The 3,768-nt window shown below is 36.3% G+C and overlaps 1 protein-coding gene across 1 annotated transcript; it reads left to right on the plus strand.

The window, feature by feature from the left end:
* The first annotated feature begins 223 nt into the window (after window positions 1-223).
* LOC137043553 (extracellular calcium-sensing receptor-like) lies at window positions 224-3,483 on the plus strand. Its single transcript, XM_067419852.1, has 6 exons — window positions 224-438; window positions 558-849; window positions 1,013-1,804; window positions 2,019-2,246; window positions 2,354-2,477; window positions 2,582-3,483. Exons 1-6 carry the CDS (start codon window positions 224-226, stop codon window positions 3,481-3,483), a joined length of 2,553 nt encoding a protein of 850 aa, XP_067275953.1.
* The last annotated feature ends 285 nt before the right edge of the window (window positions 3,484-3,768 follow it).

Raw genomic sequence — 3,768 nt, forward strand, 5'->3', positions numbered from 1 at the left:
AAAACATTCTCTAAGAACATATTTTTGTTAGCTGGGTGGGTACTGATTAAAGGCCACAGCATACAAAAAAATCAACAAGAGTACTGTTTATGTCAAACTATCACACCTCCTCATGTCATTTCCCAACAGATTATAAGATCTATAAAAACCTCAAAGTCTTTCTGTCATCTGAAATATCAGCATTGAGACATTTTACCTATGATACTATCTGTTCAATGGGTAAATGGAGTCACTGATTGCCCTGCTGCAAATGGTAATAACCATCATGACTTTCTCTAAAGCTAATGAAACTGTATGTACTCTGCAAGGAGAACCTGTACACCCTGAGCTATGGAGAGATGGGGACATCATAGTTGGAGGGGTTTTCTCTTTCCATAGCAGCTGGGAGGTCAGGCAACTAACATATTCCGTCATGCCACCTCCACTAAAATGCATCAGGTAAGTTGAATCAGAGAATCAATGTTTTATAAGATGTTGTAAAAACAAATGTTATTCTACATGATTTATTCATGTTAATAAAAATTTGATTTGCTTTTTTTTTTTTTTTTTTAAACAAGTCTTAATTTCAGAGACTTCCAGTATGCACAATCCATGCTTTTTGCAATAGAGGAAATTAATAACAGTTCCACTTTGCTACCTGGGGTCTCATTAGGCTACAAGATTTATGACACATGTGGTTCAGTGGCAGTTGGTGTTCGAGCAGCTATGGCACTTGCAAATGGGCATGAGAAAATCTCTGTTGAAGGGCCCTGCACAAAGAATGCTGAAGTGCAAGCCATTATAGGAGACACAACTTCTTCTGCATGTATGGCAATATCAAAGGGTATTGGACCATTCAAGCTTCCATTGGTTTGTTTGTATACATCACATTTTACAGTTTATCAAAACATAGTGTTTTAAATTGTTTATATATATACATTGCATTCTGTTTTAACCAAATAATAGATGGTGATAAATTAACTGGATGTAATTATACTGGATGTGTTATTACTAAATGTTTTGTTTCTCTTAGATTAGTCACTATGCAACCTGTGAGTGTCTCAGTGACAAAGTCAAATATCCCTCATTTCTTCGAACTATTGCAAGTGACCACTATCAGAGCAGGGCACTGGCAGAACTGGTTAGACACTTTGGATGGACCTGGGTGGGAGCCTTAAGAACAGATGATGATTATGGTAACAGTGGGATGGCCACATTCACAAAGGTGGCAGAACAGATGGGTATCTGTTTGGAATATTCTCTTCCTTTTTTCAGAACCTACCCTGAAGATAAAATAATGAGGATAATTGAACAGATTAAAAGCTCTACTTCGCGAGTAATTGTTGGATTTCTTGCTCACTGGGACTTGGAGGTTCTGCTGCATAAATTTGTTGAATACAATATTACAGGTTACCAGTGGGTAGGTACTGAAGCTTGGATCTCTGATTCTGTCATTGCCAGTATGGATAAGCATCACATTTTACAAGGGGCCATTGGACTGGCTATACCCAAAACACAAGTGACAGGTCTGCAAGAATTCATTTTAGATATAAAACCACTTAAGTCTTCAGGAGGTGCTATTTTTACTGAGTTCTGGGAAGCCTTGTTTCAGTGTAAATACTCCACTAAGAACGATTCAGTGTCCACAGCTGCATGTACAGGCAAGGAGGAACTGTCACAAGTGCAAAACTTATTCACAGACATGTCACTCATGCCCATCTTCAGCAATGTGTACAAAGGAGTATATGCTGTTGCTCATACACTTCATGACCTTCTGGGCTGCAAGGAAAAATGTGCCTCGCAAAAACAGCCTGACCCTTTAATAGTGGGTTAACTATTTTAGTACTACTATAAAAAAAAGTACAATATTTTCTAAGCTTGTCCACGTGTATTCATTTCATTTCATAATATGCATTATATATACAGTACATTCTTCTGTTGAGTTTAAAATGATTTATTATCTATGGCATCAAGCACTTTAGTAAGTTACTGCTTTAAATACTGAATATTTTGTCAAAAAATATTTTTTTCCTTCTCAGTTTCTGAAGCACCTGAGAAAGGTGCATTTCAAAACTAAAGATGGCGAAGAGGTTTACTTTGATGAAAACGGTGATCCAGTGGCAAAATATGAGATAATAAATTGGCAACCAAGTAGAAAACAACACTATGAATTTGTTACTGTTGGACTTTATGATGCTTCTTTTCTGGGGATGGATCGTTTAGCTGTCAATGTGGCAACAATTCTATGGGCAAATAATTCCACAAAGGTGAGGAAAAAGTGGTGAGGACTTGCAGCAAATTAAGAAAAAAAATATGGTCTGAATTTTAATTTTTGTAAAAGACAATGGCAAAAAATAAATAAATCCTGTCACAGGTACCAGTGTCTGTGTGCAGTGAGAGCTGTCCCCCCGGCACTAGGAAGGCTGTAAAGAAAGGAAAACCAATATGTTGTTATGACTGCATACCATGCACAGAGGGAGAGATCAGTAACACTACAGGTAAAATTATTACTTAAATTATTACATTTCCATAAAGAAAGAAAATAAGACACAATAAAAAAATATATGTCGATTTTATTATTATTAATCACATCCCATAACAGATTCTGTAACATGTCTGCGGTGCCATCAAGACTTCTGGTCAAATCTGCAAAACAATGGATGTGTTAAGAAGGAAACTGAATTTTTGTCTTATGAAGAGATCATGGGAATTTTACTCACAACTATTTCAGTTGTTGGTGCATTTATAACAATGATAATTGCAGCCATTTTTTTTAGATATAAAAATACCCCAATAGTGAAAGCCAACAACTCAGAATTGAGTTTCTTGCTACTGATTTCATTGATGTTGTGCTTTCTCTGTTCACTTACTTTCATTGGTCGACCCACTGAGTGGTCTTGTATGTTGCGTCACACAGCATTTGGGATCACTTTTGTCCTCTGTATCTCCTGTGTTCTGGGTAAAACAATTGTGGTGTTAATGGCCTTCAGAGCTACACTTCCAGGAAGTAATGTCATGAAATGGTTTGGCCCTCCTCAACAGAGACTCAGTGTTTTTGCCTTTACTCTTATACAAGTGCTTATTTGTGTACTTTGGTTAACAATATCACCCCCCTTTCCTTTTAAAAATCTTAAGTACTTCAAAGAAAAGATAATTCTAGAGTGCAACGTGGGATCAGTTGTAGGTTTCTGGGCAGTGCTGGGTTATATTGGACTGCTTGCTATTCTTTGTTTCTTTTTGGCTTTTCTGGCTCGCAAACTCCCTGATAACTTTAATGAAGCCAAATTCATTACATTTAGTATGCTCATATTCTGTGCTGTTTGGATTGCTTTTATACCAGCTTATGTTAGTTCTCCTGGAAAATTTACTGTGGCAGTGGAAATATTTGCTATTTTAGCCTCCACTTATGGGATGTTATTTTGCATATTCATTCCTAAATGCTATATAATTTTACTGAAACCAGACAAGAACTCTAAAAAGCATTTGATGAGTAAAGCACCCTGAAGAACTCTGTGAGAGTAATACATTTAAATAAAATATATTTGTGATTTATGTGGATGGAATATCAATAAAAGACACTTTTACCAATCTTATTAAGTTTCACTTATTATTGTCATGACGATGACATGTTTCTTACAGAACATCTTTATTTCAGCAATCTTTTGAAGGTCCTAGTCTTTTAGGTGAATCCTCTCCATAACACACCTTCCAACAGGTAAATCCTATCCACCTTTTATCTATACCCAATGACACTTTGCACGTTTAACTTACATCAAACTGTAAACAATC

This window comes from Pseudorasbora parva, chromosome 16, assembly GCF_024679245.1.
Source record: "Pseudorasbora parva isolate DD20220531a chromosome 16, ASM2467924v1, whole genome shotgun sequence".
In the NCBI taxonomy this organism is placed as follows: Eukaryota; Metazoa; Chordata; class Actinopteri; order Cypriniformes; family Gobionidae; genus Pseudorasbora; species Pseudorasbora parva.